This window comes from Carassius carassius, chromosome 47, assembly GCF_963082965.1.
Source record: "Carassius carassius chromosome 47, fCarCar2.1, whole genome shotgun sequence".
In the NCBI taxonomy this organism is placed as follows: domain Eukaryota; kingdom Metazoa; phylum Chordata; class Actinopteri; order Cypriniformes; family Cyprinidae; genus Carassius; species Carassius carassius.
This window is the reverse complement of record NC_081801.1, coordinates 4233987-4256978: the sequence shown is the minus strand read 5'-3', so window position 1 is coordinate 4256978 and position 22992 is coordinate 4233987. Positions and strand designations below refer to the sequence as shown.

The 22992-nt window shown below is 35.8% G+C and overlaps 1 protein-coding gene across 4 annotated transcripts; it reads right to left on the bottom strand.

Annotated features, from left to right (window-relative positions):
* Window positions 1-2013: 2013 nt before the first annotated feature.
* LOC132130786 (DENN domain-containing protein 1A-like) lies at window positions 2014-22458 on the bottom strand. Of its 4 annotated transcripts, XM_059542591.1 has the most exons (24): window positions 22296-22458; window positions 20849-20913; window positions 19461-19504; window positions 17158-17207; window positions 16102-16221; window positions 15916-15985; window positions 15001-15081; window positions 14484-14537; window positions 12649-12759; window positions 12456-12556; window positions 11850-11895; window positions 11582-11683; window positions 11287-11412; window positions 11024-11125; window positions 8762-8849; window positions 8602-8642; window positions 8421-8492; window positions 8184-8240; window positions 7963-8079; window positions 6867-6953; window positions 6319-6389; window positions 5369-5497; window positions 3684-3966; window positions 2014-3247 (listed from the first exon to the last, which is right to left on the bottom strand). In XM_059542591.1, exons 1-24 carry the CDS (start codon window positions 22310-22312, stop codon window positions 2258-2260), a joined length of 3024 nt encoding a protein of 1007 aa, XP_059398574.1. In that variant the 5' UTR covers window positions 22313-22458; the 3' UTR covers window positions 2014-2257. The 4 variants fall into 4 exon arrangements, with proteins under 4 accessions (XP_059398574.1, XP_059398576.1, XP_059398575.1 ...); XM_059542593.1 differs by lacking the exon at window positions 5369-5497; XM_059542592.1 differs by lacking the exon at window positions 6867-6953.
* Window positions 22459-22992: the final 534 nt, after the last annotated feature.

The window sequence follows — 22992 nt, the reverse complement described above, 5'->3', positions numbered from 1 at the left end:
ATCTCAGAATAGTCACATTCAGGGATGGGCCTCATGTGCATCTACAATACTTCATCCAGAACAACTTTTAAAACTAAACAAATTGGGATGTCTAGTCAATTAAACCTCTGTATAGAAAAATATATATATCTCAGCTTCAGGTCATTTGATGATTGCTGAAAAAAAAATTGTAAAGTTATTTTTAACAGAACATTTAGCAAAAAAAATTTGTCAATGAAAAAAATAAATGCCTCGTTTTGCATCACCCAGTTAATTTTTACTGAATATTTACATTTAAAGTTGATGTTTTCTGTTATACAGTTGCACTTCAATATGCTCACATGCATTTCACTGTCATTATTAATTTTTGGTTTTGTGTTTGTCAAACATTATTAAAGTCCCCCTAGAAGTTCACTGTAATCCAGTGCAGGTCCACTCAGTGTATTCTGTAATGATGTATAAGCTTCCATTTCCACTGAAATTTGTTTTAAACTTTCAGTATGAATTACTGACCAAAGACAGTGTGTGCTTCACCAATAACATTTTAACCTACCAGGTGATGTAAAAATCATCTTTTTAACATTAAGACAAAATTTAAAACAAAACACCATAAACGAACCCATGCAGTAAGAATACACAACAAACCTCTCACAACAAACAGCTCTCAATTTACACACATAACACACGCATGCACATGCGCGCACACACTCATTTAAGGCCAAATTCGAAAGGTGATCTAAACATTAAACTAACAGAAAACGTGAACTTTTAACAGCTCTACAGGGTGGATAGAGATGTTCAAGAACACTTTAATAACACAAATAACATTATTTCATATTTTAAATACAACAAAACCAGAGACACCAGTTCACTCCCTGATGATCAATGACATGGACAAAAACATGTTTCTTTTGGATTTGAGCGTTTGGTTGTACACAATTCTTTTCCATGTCAAGATTTGCACAAACAGTGTTCTCCTACTTGTCTCAGACAAAAATATAACAAAATAAATGGCATGAAACAAAGATCCTCCAACAAAGATTGTATATATAACTAAACTCAGAAAACAGGCAGAGTCTATTATGAGAAAAACAACTGTTAAAGAGTTAGGTCTCATTTTAACACACTTTATAGCAGTATGTATGTTTAAAAAGCACAAAACAGCTCTTAGAATAAATACCCATAATGCAGCTCGCAAGGCAGTAGCAGATTAAATGGAAAGGGTAGTGCTAAAAAGAAGGGTGGTGACTGTTTGCTTTATGAAAGCTATAAGTCTATCATGTGATGCTCAGAATAAAATGAGAGAACTTCAACATCAAATCAAAGCAAATGGACAATTAGCATCTAAACTAAACTATTTTGAAACTGAACAGAACCCTGTTCCAGAAGACCCATTACTTTTGGACTGACACACAGGCAAGCAAAACCAGAAGTAAAGCCAGTACCAGTGAAGCCATTCACCACATATAATTCATCAAATGCATACTGCATTTTTGTCACACACTATGCTCTATGCAGCAAGCAGTATATAGCTTCTACCAGGACACAATATGTAGTGCAGTATACATTATAGTATGCCATATGTAATGTAGTGCAAATCCGAAATACACGGCAGGTACTGCAGTCACAAAGTTATATGCAATGTGCATTTTAAAATCCAGAATGTAGTATGCCCTTGTGTCACGTAGCAAGAAGTGTGGGATGTGTAGTATGCCATCTACTAGAGATATGCAAAATTTGTGTTCAAGTGCATTATAAATGGCAATTTAACAATCGTTTGTACAAGAAGGTGGACACTAGTGTATGTCATTTTGAATGAATGTGTAGGATAAAAAAAAAAAAAAAGGTTCTTATAAAAATGGCACTGACTGTTCATGCAGTTACCGCCATAAAAGCAAAAATGCCAGTCTAATTGCTAGTGTAGGACTTGGGTCACTTACTGTGTGGTATCTTTAGTACTGTAGTTCGATCCTTATGGAAACTAGACTGCTAGCTACAGAAAATACAGTGTTATCCTGCTAATATGTTTTTCAAGTGTTAATCTTGCTGCTATTGGAACGAAACTGTTCATCCGGATGCTATGGGAAACAAATCATTAGCATGTGTGCCTAAGGCTAAGTGTGAGCTAGGCGCAAAAAAAAGCACGACACACTCTGAAGGAAAAATGTCCAACAGTGCTTTCAGGCCACTAGGGGGCACAGTCTTAAATACCCACTGGCTCTAAATTTTCAGACCCTCACTGGTTGGTAGCAGCTGCAGAGGAAAGATGTGGGCAGAGCTAGTCAAAAGTTTCCCACCTTCTTCGCAAATCCTCTACCTTCTTTTTGGGGGGCGTGGCCATTACTGTTGGTGTTGTTGCCATAATAAGAAGGTCACTGAATGGGTCAAGGGGTACATCTGCAGAAACTTGCGCAGACTGGGCCAGAGAAGCCGGAGCAGGTGAGTCTAAGAGGGTTGAAAGAGACCCGCTACTATTGGAGGATGGAGGAACATGTCCAATTGGCCACGACCCTCTGGTTGGGGTCACACCCACAGCAGATGTCTGACCAAATACTGAAAATGGGTGGGCAGAGGTGGAGAAGTAGTTGGCACCTGGGGGAGGCATGTATGCTTGGGCAAAAGGGTTACCTGGGATTACAGGACTATAATGCCTTTGTGGCTGGTATTGGGGTGGTTGGGTAAAGGGGTTCAGTGATACTGAAGGGGGGAAGGCAGGCAAGTTTGGGAGGTTGGGTCGAGGAGGTATAGGGGGTTTAGAAAGGGGTGGGGTGGACTCATTCTTTGTTGCTCCGCACAGAGGGTCCAACAAGCTTAGCAAGTCCTGTCCCTTGTTTGGCTCACTGGGCTTCAACAAGTCCGCCTGAGTTTGTGATTGGGAGTGAGGAGATATGTTCAGTGCTTGCCGAAACTCCTGCCCTCCAGCAGACACTCCTCCCTCCTTTTCGCTAGCCTGTTTAACCCCACGCAGAAGGGTCACAGCTGGTGATAGAACTGCACCCGGTTCAGGTGTTTTTCGACCTTGGGGACGAGGGATTGTGATACAAACCCCTTCGGTCTTCTCTGCACTAGGATTTGAACTCTCTCTGCTGGGTGGCTGTGCCTCAGGGGGTTCCAAGGGTGGCATGGAGAGAGGTCTCTCCCAGGAAGGTGACTCTTGGCCAAGCAATGTGGATGGGACATCTCTTTGGCTCCAGTGCTTGTTGTATGGATTGGTGGTTTTAAGACCAGGGAGTGTGCGTGTGCGCTCACCAGAAGTAAGATCCATCGGCTGGAGAACAGACAATTAAAACAAGTATTAAATAGATAGAGGCCATGTACAAAAATAAACTTAAACCCATTCTGATCACCTATAGTTTGGGTGATTGCGAGAGTGACAACCACAATGAATTCCTAAAAGTGAGATAACAAAACATGAGTTTGGCAGTGTCCCTACAAGTGGAACAAAAATTTAGCGCAGGGTTTCTCAAACATGATCCTGGAGACACAGCAAAATCCATTTTGGATGTCTCCCTTATCTGATTCATTCATTTCAGATCCTGAAGTCTGCTAAGGAGCAGTTGAACCAGGCGTTTGAATAGAAAGAGTTCAAAAATGTGTACTTTTGGTGTGCCTCCAGTAACAAAGTTGGGAAACTGGGAATTGATTTATGTGATTCTCTTGTACATGTTGCCGTCACTCCCAAACACTTTGCAGCACAATCTAACCTGGCAGTTGAAGTTGGCATGTTGTGGGTCTACTTGTAGCTCCTCCAAACTTCTGGCAGAACTGAGTGTAGAGCGTGTTCTGTTAGAGGATTTTGTGGTATTTGTGGTTTTGGTACATTCTGGCTCGCCCTGCTGACTACGGAAAGCATCCTGCAACAGGCTCAGGTCAGAGAACTTGTCTAGGACAGGGCTGGACGGAGCAGTGTTACCTTGGAAGCACTCCCGAACCTCCTCACCTTCTTCCACAAGCTCCGCCTCTTTCAGAGACCTGTATGGCTGGGGCCTGAGTCACATATGCAAATAAAAACACATATGCACACAACATCCATGCCACAAAAACACACAAACAAGCACACGCACAACACATGCACAAACAAGTACAGACACATTATAATTTTCATGTTAGATGAAGAGCTGTTGAAATGGCCAGATTTGATCAACAAAACAATCAATATCACTTTACATAAATAAGCTGTTGCATGCCTCAGGCTAAGACATCACATTGATTAAATCTAGCCATGCAATAAAACCGATGCAATAAAAGACAGCATTAAAGACAAATCTAAAAAGCCACAGCGTAACTAAATATTATGGTGAACAGTAGCCCCAAAAAGTATTCAGACACTTGAAAATTTGGTTTTCACTGCGTTAGATAATGAATTGCTCTTTGGGCCTTATTCAGAACCAAATACTTTGCCATATTCTGGATTATTTGCAGAACTTCAATAATACGTGCATGAGAAATTTAGAGATGACAAGAGTTTAGACAAGGAGCTATATGACATGCTCAAGTACAAAATAACTTTTAGTTTCAAGTACTTTGTTATTGGAGGCCAAACATGCTGGCCAATGCTGTCCAAGCACCAAGCCCTGGGGTCTCTCGGTGTACAGTTAATGCAATTTATACTTACAAATTTGTTCTACTGTACTATAGATTAGTTCCACAACTAGAATGTGTTTTGAACAGTTATTTCAGAGCTCTAGGGGGCAGTGTTTTGTTTCACAGGGCTGTTTACGCTGACCCATTCAGAAACGCTAACATTCTGATGCACTTTATCACACACTATGCTCTATGCAGCAAGCAGTATATAGCTTCTACCAGGACACAATATGTAGTGCAGTATACATTATAGTATGACATATATAATGTAGTGCAAATTCGAAATACACGGCAGGTACTGCAGTCACAACGTTATATGCAATGTGCATTTTAAAATCCAGAATGTAGTATGCCCTTGTGTCACGTAGCAAGAAGTGTGGGATGTGTAGTATGCCATCTACTAGAGATACGCAAAATTTGTGTTCAAGTGCATTATAAATGGCAATTTAACAATCGTTTGTACAAGAAGGTACAAGCAGGGTCGGCTAGGGGAACACTGGCAGAAGAGTAGGTGTCCAAGCACCAAGCCCTGGGGTCTCTCTGTGTAGTTAATGCAATTTATACTTACAAATTTGTTCTACTGTACTATAGATTAGTTCCACAACTAGAATGTGTTTTGAACAGTATCAGTATATTTAATATTTCCACTTGGTTTGATATTTTGTAATCTAATGCAATGGCATCTTTAAATTTGTAGTGTCCAAAAACTTATTGCGGGCACAGTATGTGAAAAGGTCATCAAATATTCACTTTATGATTAATGATCATTAGAGAGATCAAGGATGAAAAACACTTGAACAGAGACCATTCAAAAGGAGCAGAAAGCAGGAAGTGTTCAGGAAAAGCAGCAATGGAGTCATCATCCTGAGACAGCTCATCACCCGAAGAGTCCTCGCACAGAAACACTGTATAGTGACGGGTTGGACGCATGTAACTATAATGTCAGGACATACAGAAAAGCACAACAGCAACAAAAAAAGAAAGCGTAAACAGATTGGAAACAGAAAGAGCCAAGTATAGGGTGTAACCACCACACACAAACACACAATAACAAAAATGACCATCCCAGTGTGAAAGAGAAAACACAAGAGTGAAGGAGAAAAAAAAAAAAAAAAAAATAGTAGATGAGACATGCAATGACTCATTCAAGACCACAATAATTTACTGTGCTGATTTGTATGGTAACAAACTAGAAGTTTAACAAATTAGGTTTAAGTACTTAAAGTACTTAAATTACTGACTGAAATAAAAATACAACTAAAACTTAAAAATACTTTTAAAATATTTCGAAATATTTTTTAAAAACACAAGTTCATAAAAATGGCTGTAAGAAAACTGTAAAAATAAAAACTGAATCAAAATATTGGCTAAAATGTTCTGTGAAATAGTTCATTACAAATGTAAACAATCAACCTAACAACAAGAGAAACACTGATACAACAATAAAATATTACATTTATATATTATTACCAATCTGCAAACAAAGTTATTTTTTCTTAAATAGTTTAGTTAACATGCATAGCTACAATATAGAATGCTGTATTCTATTTTAAGTTTTCTCTCATCTCATTGTGTTTCTTACCAGTTCACTCTTATTCTGAATGGACAAATATACAGTTTAGCAGTCATTGAACAAAAATAAAATCTGCCGTGAATGCAGAGTAAAATATTCCATAGAAAGAAACACAAAGACCATTGTCTATTCGTTTGTGTTTTGCAATTGCACTTGAGAAAGGTTAAGTGTTTAAGTCTTACTGTTCAGGGCTTCCCTCTATGCCAATGTTACTGCATGGTCTCTTTGCCACCAGAGGCCGGGGAGGCCGATCCTGCAAACACACGCAAACACATTTTCTAAACAGCATACTAGTGTCTCTGGATTTGTAAAATCTTTGTAGGTATCACCGCATCACTGTTAAGTCAGAAGTCAAATGCTCCTTTTAGACAGCAAGGGTCAGAGGTCAAGAACCTGTCAAATGTTAACAGAAATGTGGTATCCAAGACATTAAGATTGGCTGACAGAATAAAGCACCCTTTAAACCAGAGGAAAAAGTTTGTGCGGTAGAAAAGTAAGTGCAAACACACATGACAAACTTGTTTTGTGTGTGAGTGAGCATTAATCTGTAGGAAAAACAACTGAAGTAAGATCACAGGTATGTAAATACACACATACCTACACCCACACAAACAGTATCCTGTCAGAACACACACATATATAACACACTCCAGTGCAGCAGTCAGGGCAGAGGGGAATATTTGAGCTCAGTTTGACAGGTCAGAGGTCAGGATGAGAGTGCTGTACTCACTGGTCGTGTGATGTGCTGTATTTTGGAGGGATGGGGGGGAGGGGGACGTTGTGGCCGAGGGGGCCGTGGGGAATGTGACTGCTCAGTCTGCTCCAAACATACATACACACACACACTTTTATCTGTGAAAACATGACTTCTCTCGCACACTTCCTAAAAATTTAAGGGTTAGTTCACCCAAAAAGGAAAATCCGTTTCAAACGATTCCGTTCGATTTGGTGAACTGGTTCAAGAAGCTCTGGTTACATTGAATGATTCGTTCGCGAACCGGATATCACTAAACTGCACTGTTTTGAACGGTCTCACAACAGACCAGGAAGAGAAGACAATGCTGAATAAAGTCATAGTTTTTGCTGTTTTTGGACCAAAATGTATTTTCGATGCTTCAAAAAATTCTAACTGACCCTCTGATGTCACATGGACTACTTTGATGATGTTTTTCTTACCTTTCTGGACATGGACAGTATACCATACACACATTTTCAATGGAGGGACAGAAAGCTCTTGGACTAAATCTAAAATATCTTAAACTGTGTTCTGAAGATGAACGGAGGACTTACGGGTTTGGAACAACATGAGGGTGAGTCATTAATGACATAATTTTCCTTTTTGGGTGAACTAACCCTTTAACAGTTCGACACATGGACTGAATCCTAATTACTATGTCCATCTCAAAACACTTTCCATTTAACATACATAAGACACAGGCATGTGACAACATCAAAGCTTCATATCACGATAATTGCTGAAGCTTTTATCACATATTGAAATACATGAAAATGTATCTGTGAAAATAAATTCATTAATGCATATAAATATAAATGGAAATATATAAATACAACAAGTGGAAGTCAGTTACAATGTTGCACACTGCAGTGTTCTAAATTTGAATCGCTTTGTAGACGAGAAGCTCATTTCAAAAATCTAATTCGGATAATTAGGTAATTATTACATTATTTTGAAGTGGCCATGATAACAATACAGACATGTCCATTACACCAATGAACTGTATCATCTGATTGATAATTCACACTATGTAAATGTTCTTTGCAGAAACTTTGTAATTTCCAGAACAGTTCTAATTCCCCACACCCACCTGTCCAAAGTGCACTGTGATTGGTTGTCTCTGGTCCCAGGTGAGGGAGTCTTTGCTGTGTGTGGAGGGTAAGTAGGTGGAACCAGGCTCTTCTGAGTAACCATTCTCTGTAAGCTCCTGCAAGTCAATACACAGTTGTTTGCACATTATAAACAAAAAATGCATGTACATACAATATACAATACAATCATTTTGTTTTGGGTGGGTGATTGTATAAGCACCTTTTGTTTGAGTCGACTCTTGACTTCTTTGATGCCCATCTTGGCATGGTCTTTGGCCTGTAGAAGAAACATAAGGAGATTCTTTACACAGAAAGCACAGATAAATCTCTCATAGAAAAGAAAGAGAAACTAGACCAAAAAAAAAAAAAAAACAGTAGAAACTCTCACACAGACAAAACAAGAATTCACTCACACATAGAGAAATGAGAAAGATAGTGTTTACATATGGATACATACAAATTTGTAAACGGTCCTCATCGCAGGATTTGCCTTAGTCTTCACTGTGTTTAAGATGGCCCCACTGCCTTTCTATAAGCCAAAGGTGAAAAAGACATCATCAATCTGAGAAAGAGCTCATAAGCAAACACACAAAGAATCAGTCCAAATCATCCAGCACACAAAAATCAAGAAACTTCACCTTCACTGTGAAAAGCCACTGATGATATGTCTTATCACTACCTGTAACACAAATATGAAACATTCACAGAGAAGAGTGAATGTAAAAACAGCAATAACACAGAATAACATGCATTTAATAGCTTTACAATAAATATACATACAAATGTAAGTTCTCTTACCAGCATATTCTCCCATGTTGATCTCCTCCTCAAATTGATCGCTGAACCCTTCACCAGAGTTCAACAGCTCCAGACGCCCGTCTATAAACTGTAAACACACATTAAAGCAATGATCTATATGCAGAGGTTGGTAGTAACGAGTTACATTTACTTCGTTACATTTACTTGAGTAATTTTTTGGGGTAACGAATACTTTTCGGAGTATATTTAAAGATGGGTACTTTATACTCTTACTTGAGTAAATTTTTGGGGGAAAATCTGTACTTTTACTTCGTTACTGTGGGCGACGCTCCTCTCGTTACTTTATCTTAATGCAATAAATGTTATAAATGCTTCAGTTGGTTCCAAACGCGCCGTCTACTTTTCTCTGGGCAATGAGCGATGCCCATTCGCGAATGATTCATTCTTTTGAGTCAATTCTGTTCAAAGGCTTGATCAAACCAATTGGCAAACGAGTGAATTGGTTCATGAATCAGTTTGAATGAGTCGTTCAGTTCCCTGCCGCACGCGCTGAGCATCTGAAGTGGTTTACTCGGAGTTGTAACGTTTAAGAACAGAAAGAGCGTTGAAAACGTGGCTGGAACTGCACTGAATTGAAATCTGAAAAGGTTATTATTTGCTAGCGATGGAGATCCTTATTAGATGAACCCCGCGTGTGCTGTCTACTGTTTAACAGGTAATAACTTGGGCTACATTCGATTACAGTACACGATACCACTGTGACATTAGTTTGTTGTACGTGTGTGGCTTATAACAGAGGGGAGTCAAGTTGAATGAAGCTTCCAAAAGACAAAAAATAGCCGATTAAGATTTTATTAATTTTAATACAATCACACTGGTGCAAGTCAGCTGCTAAATTCAGATCTGTGATCGCTTGCTGGTGCTGAGCCAGAGATAGATGCGTTTATACAGCGCTGCGCATTATAACCAATCACACATGATTCTTTTGAGCTTATTAAAGCATTGGCCAATCAGAGGTGTTCAGATGAGTCATCGCTAAAATGCCGGTGCTTCCTTCCCTCGTTCACTGACTGAATACCTCTTTCTGGCGAATTCTCTCACAGGAACAACAAAGTGCAGATGTGTGTACGAATCTTTAATTAAGATATTGATTTCACAGCGTTAACAGTTTCAGTGATTTTAATGGGAGTTTCTGAGAGTGATTGAAATCTAGACTGTCAGTGAAAATTATCTTTAATAATGTAAATGTTATTTGCTCTCTTTCTGAACAATGAAAGATTAGTAGCAATATTTAAATCACATTAACTTTCAATGTTAAATTCACATTTAATATAAAGTCAGTCGTATTAAAAATATGTTATGGCATGACACCTATATCTGTTACTTAAGTAAACAGACAGGGTTTTATAATAAATTACATAAATTGGAGTAAAGGATGATGAAATATATACATTTATAAACACACACACACATTACATACATTTTATCTATATATCTAAATAAAAATAGGCTCAGTATATATGACCCAAAGTAACTAGTAACTAACTACTTGAGTAGATTTTTTATCCGATACTCTTTTACTCTTACTCAAGTAACTATTCAAGACTAGTACTTTTACTTTTACTTGAGTAAATATTTCTAGAAGTACTTTTACTTTTACTTGAGTACAGTTTTTGGGTACTCTACCCACCTCTGTCTATATGTAGGTGTCACACACCGTGAAAGGAACCACTGTAACACTAATTGACAGAAGCTCTGTGTCTGATTGTAAAATGAATACAGTACACGTAAAGCAGTATTATACATATATTTTAGCCTATTATATTTGTATAACTTTTTTCTGTTCTCATTTTTTTAAATTTTAGAAAAATTTAGTAATTTGGTTGTGTGCGTTTGCCATTTTTATTAATTTTAAATAGTTTAAATATTACTATATTTTAGCCATCTTAATGCTTCAACTTTTTCTCTTGGGGTGGAGTATCCCTTTAAACTTATTTCAGCTTCAGTACACCAAAAATGATTTTTAATAGCTTTAGTTAACAATAGCAACACCGAAGTCCGATGTTGTTAAAAAAGGTTCTGCTATAACACTAACAAAATAAGTGCCTTAATATGCATAAATTGAACTAGAAACACAAAACAAAAAAGCTGTAGTTTTATAAAACAAATTATATTATCAGTGCATAGACTAAAAGAAGGAATATTTATTTGAAGCTGTATTTATAATTAGCGTCATATAAAAACAATAAAGGTCTATTGTATGCTCTCATTTAGATAGTTAGGTAAATATTTGTGCAATACCTGTTTAAAGAACTGTAGTTGGATAGCATTCTGTAGAAACTGTCTCATTGTGCTGGATCGGTGCGTGATGAACGTTTCCTCACTGAATGTGATTAGCTCCTCCTGAACATTTAGACACATGGGAAGTCAAAAACATGCAGCTTCATTCCTGAGCATTTTACACGGACTGTCCACTAGACTCTCACAGTTACCCTACATGTTTATATGCTCAGAGCCAACATTTGAGTCCGAACCATAAGCACATCAACATGTCAAACTCTCACTGGTTCAATTTGTAGTGCATTCCTGTAACTGCCAAACAGAGCTGCCTGTGCCTTCAGAAACGCCCTGGCCACTCCATCTCCTGTCGTCGAGGAAACTTTTCTTAGGCGGTTCTTTAAAGATGAAACCTAAAACACACACACACACACATATATATATACATATATATATCACTTACTTGACCATTATAAATATATTTCCATATCAGATCATCACCGAAAAATCAATATCAACATCAACATCATGCCCAAAACAGATAAGACTTTTTGGAGATTTGAGCAGGTCGTATTTACTCACCACATCATTAGGAAGGCTTTGTAGGTCATCAAATGGCGTTTCAAGGGTGTTTGTGTCTACATTGAGAAGAACCACATCATCTAAAGCCATACCTCGCACCTTCTGTTACCATAAACACAAACACACACAAAACATTCTAAATACAGCCTAGAAGTTTGCTACACTACACGTAACTCAATAAAACATCGCTGTGATTGAAATGTGAATCTGCAGCACAGATAAATATGAATATGCAGTTAAGGTAAAATAAAATAAAGCAATCAGTCACCTCCATAAGACTGGAATGCACTCCAATCAGGTATGGCATTGGAGCACTAACAAAAAAAATAACAATATTTCATAATTTATGGCTTTTAAAATGTATTAAATATATGATTATTTTATATACATGGTACTTATAATTCTAAAATTGTTCCAGAAGAAACCTGTTTAAATCTGTCCATTAATATACTGACTAAAAACATTGTATAATATCATTTAAAATGGATATTCTGTTAGAAGATGCTTTAAACTCAAGTTCTTACATAAATTACAAACTGGTTTCTCTTTCCTTTTCAATAAATATGAATGAGCAAGTCCAGAATGAACAATTCTTAATCTTAATATCAATTTTTTTATCAATTTAAATCAAACCTTTGTAAACATATTAAATCCTCCTTTAACTTGTGAGGACAGTCTTATGAGCAAAAAATTGTTCATAACTGGATAAAATAGTGCCTATTTTTGTAATAAAAAAAAATTGGGTAAAGTAGTTAGCAACAATTTTAAAACAAAATAAATATAAGGTCCTTCTCAAGTGTGTGTGTATATATATATATATATATATATATATATATATATATATATATATATATGAGAATGAGTGTGTACTCACCAGCAGTACTCTAATAAGTGCTGTGGCAGTACTGGAATGTAAACATGCTGCCAGTACATGGGATACAACATAGCTGCCGCACCATGAACACATGCGGTTAACTGAGAGGGAGAAGAAGGTTTATTAATATCTCTAAAACGAGAAAAAAACAACCAACAATAGAGAGAAAGATAATGGTAGAGATGATGCTCACAGTGCTCAGCTTGCTGCAGCTAATGAGGATTCGTCTTTCATACAGCATGCTAGCGTATAGATGCAGCATGTTATTCACATCCACTGCTACGAAATACTCAGTCAGATTTCTCTGTAAATACATAAAAAGAATCAAGTCATGTTATATGTAATATGTTATATGGATTGATGACAACTAGTTGAATTGCCTTGAATTTAACTAGGTAAACTTGATTTTCACAGACAATTTTGAATCATTGTAAAGGGGTCATAAACCGCATTTTTATTATTTTAAGTTCCTCGAGGTTCACTAATAATGTTAGTGTGAGTTTACATAAAACTAAAAAACACATTCTATCCTGTTTTTTTAAAGCCTCTCTGCAGAATTGTCTGGGTTGGTTTTTTTGTTTGTTTGTTTGTTTGTTTGTTTTTTACAGGCGTGGGCGCATTCAAGATGAGCAAGTTAACAACCACTGCTATGACTAGCTAACAGTTTCCCTTATTAAAATAACAGTTGGACGCTTCTGTGACATACTCTGGAAACAACATGGATCAACATGGATCAACCACTGGCCGGCAGTGGCTCAGTGGTTCATGTAGGTTGTCTACACAAACCAGAAGGTTGGTGGTTCAATCCCTGGCTCCACCTGACCAAGTGTCGAGATGTCCTTGAGCAAGACACCTAACCCGACGAGCTGGATGGGGCCTTGAATGGCTGACACCGCAGTCAGTGTATGAATGAGTGTGTGAATGGGTGAATGTGAGGCAACTTGTAAAGCGCTTTGGATGGCCATGTGGTCTGTTGAAAGCGCTATATAAATGCAGTCCATTTACCATTTAAAATGTATAAATACTCAGTATATATATTAAATGGTCTGGAACAGACAATGCAATCGTAATCATTGTAAAAGCACATATACTTGCACTATGTTGTGTTGCAACATTACTGTTGGATCCAGTTAAGTCCAGGGTTTCCCCACACATTGATTTATTTGGGGCAGGCCGCCACAATATCAAAACTGACCACCACAAATAGATTTTCCAAAAGGCTTTGACTACATTGAATAAACATTTGCACTGCATGTTTCAAAATCAAAAACCGGTGCGGGTGTTTTTTAATCACTGTATTTCAGAAGGAAACCGACTGTATTTAGAAAAATTTCGATTTCATTTTATCTTGCATGTAATGCTTGATAAGGCAGCATTTGTGAACTCAGGCTCCTTTACAGCCGTTACCGGAGAAACCTCTCTCTCTCCCACTCTTAAAGCACCTCCTGCTGGCAGAATATTAATTTGCATATATATGTATGTATATGAATATGGGGGTGGGGGAGTGCCGCCACAAATAGAGTGTAAGGCTGTCGGAAACACTCTGCACTACATTTACTTTTGGTCTCTCTGAAAAGCCTGCATCACACTGTCTTGTTTAAAAATTAATCCGTAGCAAAATAAAGCAAGCAAACAAACAAACAGTGTTTCACCAACACAATCTGGAGCTCTTTGCTAATTGTACCCTGTGTTTACACCGGACGCAAGCGGTGCAACGGGACTAGAGACAACAGAACTCGTTATAATCTCCAATTCTGTCTACACTGGATGTGGCACAGATTGATAAAACAAATCCTAGACAGTAAATTGTTTTGTGACATGACGCAACAGCACTCACGTCCGTTTTGAAACTCACAGGATATTTTTATAATACACGTTATATAGGAATTTTTGATTTCTCAGTTCTTTGCCCCTTTAAACCTGTTTTCTCAGATGTCCTTAGTTTACTAGTCACATCCGAATAGTTATGCATAAATAGGTCATTTCTACATTGTGACTAACAGGGTCAAGGTAATAAGCCAGACTTACATTTTCAGGTATACTGGGTAATTCCCTAGGATCAGGCACTGTGAAAAACAAATGCTAAAGAAAGAGGGAGAGAGAGAGAGAGAGAGAGAGAGAGAGAGAGAGAGAGAGAGAAATGTAATTAGCTTTATACAATAAATTGATTGTAATATGATCATCTTTTCTGATGCAAGCGTCATGTGTGTATATTGAGTGTTAATTAATTGTTATAGTTATTATATTAATGTTAATATATTATTATTATAATTATAATTATACATACATACATATATATACATATATACACATATATACATATATATATATATATATATATATATAGTTATAATTAGTGTGTATATTTAGTGTTCCTGTAGCTCAATTGGTAGAGCATTGTGCTATCAAGCGCAAGGTTGGGGGTTCGATTCCCCGGGAACACATGATAGGTAAAAATTTATAGCCTGAATGCACTGTAAGTCGCTTTGGATAAAAGCGTCTGCTAAATGCATAAATTTTATTTCATTTAATTACTGTATATTACCAGACTCAAATGCACAGGCACTCCAGGATCAGGGATGTTTAACGTGTGTAGAGACTCTAACAACGATCTCCATTGACTGTCCTGTAACACAAATACAAACAAATTAAAACAGTAAGTCTCACATGCAGATTTTATACTATATAAACGATAAGATGTTAAATCACTACGAATAATCAATGCAACATCATTATTATATGCACGCATTCATGACCTTGCTACACTTCTGAGGTCAAACAGATGAAAAATCTCCTCAGAGGAAATTTTGAGTTACACTACTTTTAAAAGTTTGGGGTTGGTAAGATTGTGTAATGTTTTTGAGATAAGTATCTTCTGCTCACCAGGGTTGCATTTATTTGATCAAAAATGCAGTAAAAACAGTAATATTGTAAACGATTATTACAATTTAAAAGAAATGTTTTACATTTTAATATATTTTTATTTTATATTATCAACATTGAAAACAATTTTTTCTGTAATTAGGTTTTTTTTGTAATTTTGATAATTTTTTTTCCAGGAATTAAAAAAATACATTTTATAAGAATATAAATATCTTTACTATCACTTTTGATCAAAAGAATGTGTCCTTGCTAATTAAAAGCATTAATGTCTTTCACATAAAAAATAAAAATTTAATCATACTGACCCCAAACTTCTAACCAAACTAAGTCTGGAGGGGGAAAAACACTTTTGTCCCAGGGAAATATTTTTATATAAATTAAAAATTTAAAAAAAAAACTGTACTTTAAATTCAGGTTAAAGTTATCAGGTTAAAGGTAACTGTAATTTTCGAATTTATGTAAAGTATGAAATCAGCGAGAAATCCTATTCAAATTCCTAATTAAATGTGTATGTGTACATCTGCGTGTATAAGACACAGTGACATACGAATGTGGTTGTCATTCATGCACCACCGACCTGTCCTTTGGTTGAATACTCTGCCAGGATATTCAGCAGCTTGTAAAACACCTCAAACCAGGGCAAGTAGCTAAACAGAGACAGTTCGACTACAATTAGATTAAGTTGATCTGAAGAAGATGAATGACGAAAACAGGTCTATTTGAAAAAAAGTATACTTGTACTTTTGAAACAAAAAATCTGTACCTGAGGATGCAGTGGCAGCTCTGAGCTCCCGATGAGAGCCGGCAGAAACCGAAGCGCTGTTGACTCTCGATATCCGTCAGAACAAACGTGAAGTTCTGCCCCACCTGGCCCACTGCCTTACTGAAAGACAGGGTCAAAGACAAAATTTTGATCCGAACTTATAAAATCAAGGTTCAAGAGATGCTGGAATCAAATGAAAGTGATTTGACGACAAACAAAATGAACTGAGCTGAATGGTGACTATTGTTTTCTGTAGAGCTGCTTTACAGCTGAATTGTTTCAGAATTTACAAATTTTGCTACATCGAGCTTAATAATGACACTAGACAGTAGTTGAGTCAAGTTCAGTAGAGCAGCTTATATAGCTGAACAATAACTGAACTCGTTTTTAAACAGCTGATCAAAACATCAAAATCATCCACATCAAACCAGTCCATCAATTAATGTCTTGTGAAGTGATGTCTTTTTCCTTTTTTAATGTTTGCTTCCAGCTAAAATATGAGTCCTCTATGCAAAATATTGTTTCTGTAATGCATCCTGAGGTACAAATTGATGCCTCATCTGAATCAGGAGAGAAATCAAGCACCGTTTACAAGTGAAAAGAGTCCAAACCATTTCTAAGACAATATGTTGGTTGATTTTGATGTGAGAGGACAACAGGAGATGGACTTTTTAACTGGAGGAAATGTTATCATGGATTATGAACTCGAATTTTAGAAAAAAAGCGATGGTATAAAGTTTAAACAAACCCACTTTTCGCTTCACAAGACGTTGACTGATGGACTGGAGTGGTGTGGATTACTTGTTGATAATTGTGATGTATTTATCAGCTGTTTGGACTCTCATTCTGACGGCACCCATTCACTGCAGAGCATCCATTGGTGAGCAAGTGATTTAAAGCTACATTTTTCAAAACCTGTTCTAATGAAGAAATAAACTACAACTAAATCTTGGATGGCTTGAGGACAAGTACATTTCCAGCAACTTTTCATTTTTGGGTGAACTATTCGCTGTATAAATAAAGATGACTTGACTTGATTAAAGATTGTAACATTACCTGTCCATATTGAAGGGGAAACAAAACTTTGGGATAGTCTGTAGGGTTTTCTGAAAACAGATTATGAGAAAGAATGAATTCACACACTGAAACATAACCATTAGCTTCATTCGCACAAAAGACGAAACTGTAAGTGTGAGGGACTATGCTGGACTATGCACACACAGGGGTGTGTGTAAGTGTCTGTGTTTTCCTGCCCTCATCTGTGTCAGGAGTTAGGGATTATCCCTAACAATAGCATGACATAGGAGAGGGAGGGGACACAGCCCAGATTACAGAGCTTCACTGCTGGGTACGACACCCAGAGTGTCTTCTGGGACCATTGGACCCAACAATCAGGGTGAGTAAAGCTGCGTCTGTACACGTGAGCTGAGTGTTCCGGAAAACGCAATAAACAGGTATATATAGATATATATAGATATAGATAGATATAGATATAGATATAGATAGATATATATATATATATATATATATATAAAAATTATTCCTGTGATGCAAAGCTGAATTTTCAGCATCATTACTCCAGCCTTCAGTGTCACATGTAACATCCAGTCTATCACATGATCATTTAGAAATCATTCTAATATTCTGATTTATTATGAGTGTTGGAAACAGTTCTGCTGTCTAATATATTTGATGAATAAAAGGTTTAAAAGAACTGCATTTATTCAAAATAAAAATAAAAATTCTAATAATATATATTCTAATAATATGTTTTCTTTACTATCACTTTTTATCAATTTAACACATCCTTGCTGAATAAAAGTATTGATTTTATTTAAAAAAAAGAAAGAAAGAAAAAAATTACTGACCCCAAATTACTGACCAGTAGTGTATATTGTTATTACAAAATATTTATATTTTAAAAACATAGCTTCTTTTTTTTTTTTTTTTTTTTTACTTTTTATTCATCAAAGTATCCTAAAAAAGTATCACATGTTCTGAAAAAATATTAAGCAGCAGAACTGTTTCCAACTTTGATAATGAATCATCATATTAGAACGATTTCTAAAGGATCATGTGATAATGATCCTAAAAATTCTGCTTTGCATCACAGAAATAAATGATAATTTAAAGTATAATAAATTTAAAAACAATTATTTTAAATTTTAATAATATATCACAATATTACATTTTTTTCTGTATTTTTGATCAAATAAATGCAGGCTTGATGAGCAGAAGAAACTTCTTTCAAAAACATAAAAAATAGTAATGTTTCCAAACTTTTGGTCTGTACTGTATATACATATACATATACATATATATATACATATATATATATATATATATATATATATATATATATATATATATATATATGTGTGTGTGTGTGTGTGTGTGTGTGTGTGTGTGTGTGTGTGTGTGTGTGTGTGTGTATATATATATATATATTACTTTGATTTAGTAAGGAAGCATTAAAAATAAATGCATTCAAATAAATAATGTTCTTCCTGTTAGTCAAAGAATCGCTGTTTCCACAAGAATATTAAGCTGAACTAAACTGAACTATTTGATGATAGTCATCATTGATGATAATCATAAGAATGTTTGGAATCAAAGGAATAAATTACATTTTAAAATATATAAAATAGAATACAGTTCCCTAAAACTGCTATATTTCACAATATAACTGATTTTACTGTATTTCTGATCAAATAAATACAGCCTTGTTGAGAATAAGAGAAATTTAGCAGACCCAAAACTTCTGATTTTGTAGTGTATAATTAATGGATACCATTATTTATAATTACAAAATTAAAATTATACATCATTCATTTTTGTTATTAATTTAGTGGTAACACTATTATTATCACCTGTAGGTAACATATTTGTCTACTTGATGTCTTTATTACTGATTTATAGATAGATAATCTTATCTGGGTGCAGAAACACTGCTCAGCATAGATGCGAGAGTTTTAAAGAAATATTAAAATTGAAATGGTTGTAGGTAATCAACACCATTTACCAGCACACAGAATAAATATTTGCTTGCTACTTTCCCATATAGTGTTTTATTCACTGTTTATAGAGTAAGCAGGTTTTGAATATAGCAAAAGTATTATTATTTTTTGGATTCCTCTTTGTTAGCCAGAGTCAGGATCTTAAGCGAGTTTAGTTAAAACTCCATGAAGAGGGTGTCTGATACCATAGACCCTCTCAGAAAAAGACACACACTCTCTAGTGGTTTAAACTCCATCTGTCAGAACAGGTGCTCACTGCATTATCACTGAGGTGAACAACAATTAAGAGATCCCCGCCCCAGCATCCCTAAAGAGAGACAGAACAGATAATGAAGTGCAAACCTGGTCAGCGTATGTGTCGGGGAAACTCCTTCGTATCTCTGGTCCTGAAAATAACCCAGAAATGATGTGTTGGCGTTATATAATCAAACACACAGATAGAAAAAGCTTTTCTATAGAAGCTTGGTCTCCCCACATGATGCCAGCCCACTTCATCTCCATTACCAGACAGTTTTAGATAATAAGACCAGGAACATGGAAAATACATGGAAAGTAAAAGGCATCAGTTTTGCATGTCCTTAACCGACTCACATTTTCAAAACAAACCACAATGGCAGGTAGAATAAACAGCTTTATTTTATCTCACAGATTTACTGTCAAAAATGTATGCAACAGTCCCTCTGAAAGGGTTTCCTCTTTCTTTCAGTGAGATATGTGACTCTGGATGTGTGAACATTGTGGGAGGGTTTGTCTCAGGAGAAAAGACCCAAGATGCTTAGCTCCTGCTGACATCATCAAACCATACGGTCCCTAAGCAACAGTCGTCTAGGGGTCTGCATGAGGGGAATTCAAACAGCTCATCTATATACAGTGGTGGCCAAAATTCTTAGAATGATAGTGACATTAAAAAATATTATATTACAAAATATTTATATTTAAAAAAAACAGCATTTATTTGAACTTTCTATTCATCAAAAAAAAACACACACACACACTATATCACAGTTTCCACAAAGATATTAAGCACTAACTGTTTTCAAAATTGATAATAATAATTAGTTATTTTAACTAATAATATTTATAAAAAATATTATTTTATTTATTATTTTACTTTATTTTTGATCAAATAAATGCAGCCTTTTGAACATATTATATATTATAAATAAAATTATTTTATTATACTGCTACTGAATATCTTAAACAAATCTCTTGCAAAGGTTTTAATGACATAAAACATTTATATTATATATAATATATTTTTATAATATTTATTCATCAGAAGTGTTCACCATGGCAGTCTGGTATCTAGTAAACAATTTTTCTGGTGGACTGATAAAACACTCCAGTAGGTTTTGTTCATTTAATTGATTGAACCCACATATACCTCCAATGCACTGAATACCCAACAGGCCTTTGACCTAATTGATCACAAGCCAGAAAATGAAACGGGTTACACACTAAATATTTGTTTTATTTGATTAAACCATTACAAACTTGAATCACTCCATACTAATGTCCCCTCATAGATTTATCATATATGGAACTACATTTTCTAATCTGGATCTTCCCTACTAGAAAAGGAAGTAAAGGAAACAGAATTCTAATTAAAAAGAACTACAGTGGATCACTGCATTCTGAGAAAGGATGTGTGGGCAACATGCATATTTTGCATAATAGAAGCATATTATGTTTCTGAAACTTTAACTTATTGTCAGTGTGAGAGAACTCACCAGAGCCAGCCGTCCCAGAATGCACCACTTCCATGTACACCTCAAAGGGTGACCCAGGGCTCTCTCTGAAACAGAAATAACACAGGTTGAAGGGTCAGAAGTCAAATATGAATACACTCTAAGCAATGTGACTAATAAGTATGACTTTTACAAGAAAATCAACAGTAAAATTTTGTATAGTTTAATATTTTATATATTAATCTTAAAGTTGCTGTTTGTTTGTTTTTAACACCCACTCTGGTACCATGTTGGTGGAAAAGTAGTAAATGTGAGCATGCAAAACATATGCCTTCTGCATAGCATCCAGTCATAATGTCAGGCTAACAAATGAAAAATTTAATTAAATTGCTCTTGTCATACAGGTAAGGGACCCTGATCTGATGTGAGGTAAAAGGTGATATGAATTGAATATGGTCACATTCCCCACAAAAAGTAGGCTTGTCTACTGTAGCAAAAAGAATATCCTATTAGATTACCAAACCAGAAACCACAAGTTAATATTTTCAGCAATTTAGAAATAAAAGCAGCTGAGTGTAATTTAAAAATAAAACACTAACTAACTTTTTAAAGTACTTCACAAGTGTTGCAGAAACCTGTGTGAGGAATGATTTAAAATAAAATGTGGAGCAAATACAACAGACATAAATCCATAAAGATACTATTATACTATATACTATTATGCTATAAAGATAATATTTGAACAACTCAAACATATAACCTAAACCTGTTAAAGGTGATTGCTTAAAAATGAGCGTTCATGGCATCTAATACCTTAACTATCAACTATAAACAGAAAGATCTACAACTTAACACACTGAATGTCTTTTCCATCATGTGGAAGCATGTACTAAGCATTTTACTAGTGAGGGAAAATGTGTTTAAACCCGACTCTGTTCTGTCCTTCAGGCTGTTTCCAAAACAGTCTTATCATGGGCTGATTTTAAACCCTGAACAACAATGTGACCACAGCAAGCCTCTATCATGTCTTATTCATAAAGTGCATTGAATTGCCAAAGCAAGTTAGTGTCACTGAGCTGGAAACACTGTCAATAGACTCCAAAATCTCCATATAAATATATGATTCTACTTTCCTTTACATAGATATGCATTCGTTTGATCATATTGTGAAGATTGTTTCTTTTTAACATAACAAAGTTAACAAATTCATTGCTGTTGGACATGTAAACAATGATCAGTGACATGAACTTCGTGTGCCTCCTCCTTTAAAACAGTACTGTACAAATACACAACCCTCCAGGTAATATAACACATCAAAACATAATTAAGTACTACGTTAATTATGCATTTAACAAAATAAACAACCAAAGCACCGACTCTTTCTGTCGCAACAAGTCTGAACAGGCCTTTTAGGGAGGTTAAAACTCGCATTTAGAACAACGCTGTAACGTTATGTGTTACAGGAGAGGAGAGAGACATTGACGCTTACTTGATACGAGAGCCCATTTTATCCTCTATTTAAATCCAATCCTTGCTTCAGAATAACGTGAAAAATAACCCGCTATCTGAGTAATATTTCCTGTTATCCCCGTCACATGCTGCACAGGAACGCCATGGTCTCCACGCGCGGATCACGGTACTACAGCCTTGGGGGATTATGGGAGTAGTAGTTTTCTGGGCGTGTCTCCGGCTGACGATCGACGCAACGCCGAACTACATTTCCCACACAGCGAAGAATCCCTGACACAGACGGGAGTGTAGTATGGGCATTGCAACAATAAATTGCAATAACAACTGTCACAGCTGTATGGCATGGCAGATGGTCAGTGTGGATGTGTGTGATGTCAGGAGTGCTGTGACTGAGTCAGAGTCTACTGTGATATTTTGTTGATTGGGTTGCCTACGGAGCCTGCTGATGGGAAATAAATATAGAATTAGGTTGCTGGTAGTGTTATTGCATTGTTCTTTCTTTCTTTTAGACATACACAAATAATAATAATACATATATATATATATATATATATATTTTTTTTTTTTTTTTTTTTTTTTGCATTTATACATTTTACATCAACATTATATAAACAGGTCATTTTATTATAGGCCTAGTATATTATCTCTGACTGGGTGACAATTGTTTCTATGATATTATTTTAATTTTATTGTCCAAATCATTTCCAGTCAGTATC